The 1,332-nt window shown below is 34.7% G+C and overlaps 1 protein-coding gene across 1 annotated transcript; it reads left to right on the top strand.

Moving 5' to 3' along the window:
• Positions 1-234: 234 nt before the first annotated feature.
• LOC126722660 (putative F-box protein At3g25750) lies at positions 235-1,332 on the top strand. Its single transcript, XM_050425803.1, has 2 exons — positions 235-871; positions 974-1,332. The coding sequence occupies exons 1-2, from the start codon at positions 235-237 to the stop codon at positions 1,330-1,332; spliced, it is 996 nt and encodes a 331-aa protein (XP_050281760.1).

Here is a 1,332-nt window from a genome sequence, read left to right as displayed (position 1 = left end):
GTCCTTATTAGCTGGTGTAAACCAAAGGGTTTACGCCTCATTCTTATTAAATTTAATCTCATTAGTATATTACATTTTGTCACTAATAATCAAAATATAAATATATATATATATATATATATATATATATATATATATATATGTTTTGCTATGATTTACTAAAATTTTAGATTGACAAATTCTAAAATCTTGTTTGCTTATTATTGTTTTTCAGTCACTTTACTACATAACATCATGTCTAAGTCATGGCAGAGTGTCTATTCAATGGAAAATCCTCCGTTATCTCCTACGTGCCCTCGGCTTCTCCTTGCAGAAGAAAAGGAACAAAAATGTCATACACGCGTCTTTTACAACTTATTTGACGATGAATTTTACAACTTCAAGTTACCTGAGCTTGCTGGAAAAATATGCATTGGAACATCTTTTGGATGGTTGCTCAGTGTAGGCGCTGATTTCCAGATGAATCTCTTTCATCCATTGTCTAAACACCAGTTAAGTCTTCCGCCTCATCCATATGTTTGGGAAGGTTATAATCGGAATTTTGAACTCGATCCTATAGATTGCAGTGATATCTTTCTTTACAAGTGTGTTTTATCAAGGAATCCATGGAACTCAGTAACTCATGGATATGATCGAGATTGCATAATCATGGTTATCCATACTAATTATGAAACATTGGCCTTCACTAGACCGGGATATAAAGCTTGGATTGATATAAAATGTGATTCTCGAAATTTTTATGACATTACATTCTACAAGGACAAATTTTATGCTGTAAACAATCATGGCGACGTTTTTGTTTGTCACATTGAGGATGATATTGCATTCGCTGAACGTATTGCAATCTACAAGGAAACTGAGGATTATATCCGTAAGTATATTGTTGAATCATCGGGGGATCTTTTGTTCGTTTCACGCATACAAGGCGGCACTCATTAACCGGACAATGAATTCATTAATGATGAGTCTGAAGATGAAGATGAGTCTGAAGATGAAAATCCTTATGTGACACTTGGGTTCACAGTTCTAAAATTAGAATGTTCTACTGAAGTGAAAAACAAAAATGAATACGAATGGGTGAATGTTGACAGCTTGGGTGATCAAGCATTGTTTGTGGGTGGCAATTCATCAGTTTCTTTGTCTGCATCAAGCTTTAATGGATGCAAAGCTAATTGTATCTATTTTATAGATGACAATTTTGACTTCTTTCTTGCTACCTTAAATGGTGGAGGGTATGACATGGGTGTATTTAGCATGGAAGATGGAAACATTAAGCAGCATTACCGAGGGGAATCCCTCTCTTACTTTGCTCCTCCAGTTTGGTACATTTAA

Source organism: Quercus robur, chromosome 4 (assembly GCF_932294415.1).
Source record: "Quercus robur chromosome 4, dhQueRobu3.1, whole genome shotgun sequence".
Taxonomy (NCBI): domain Eukaryota; kingdom Viridiplantae; phylum Streptophyta; class Magnoliopsida; order Fagales; family Fagaceae; genus Quercus; species Quercus robur.
This window is presented reverse-complemented; position numbering and strand designations above follow the sequence as displayed.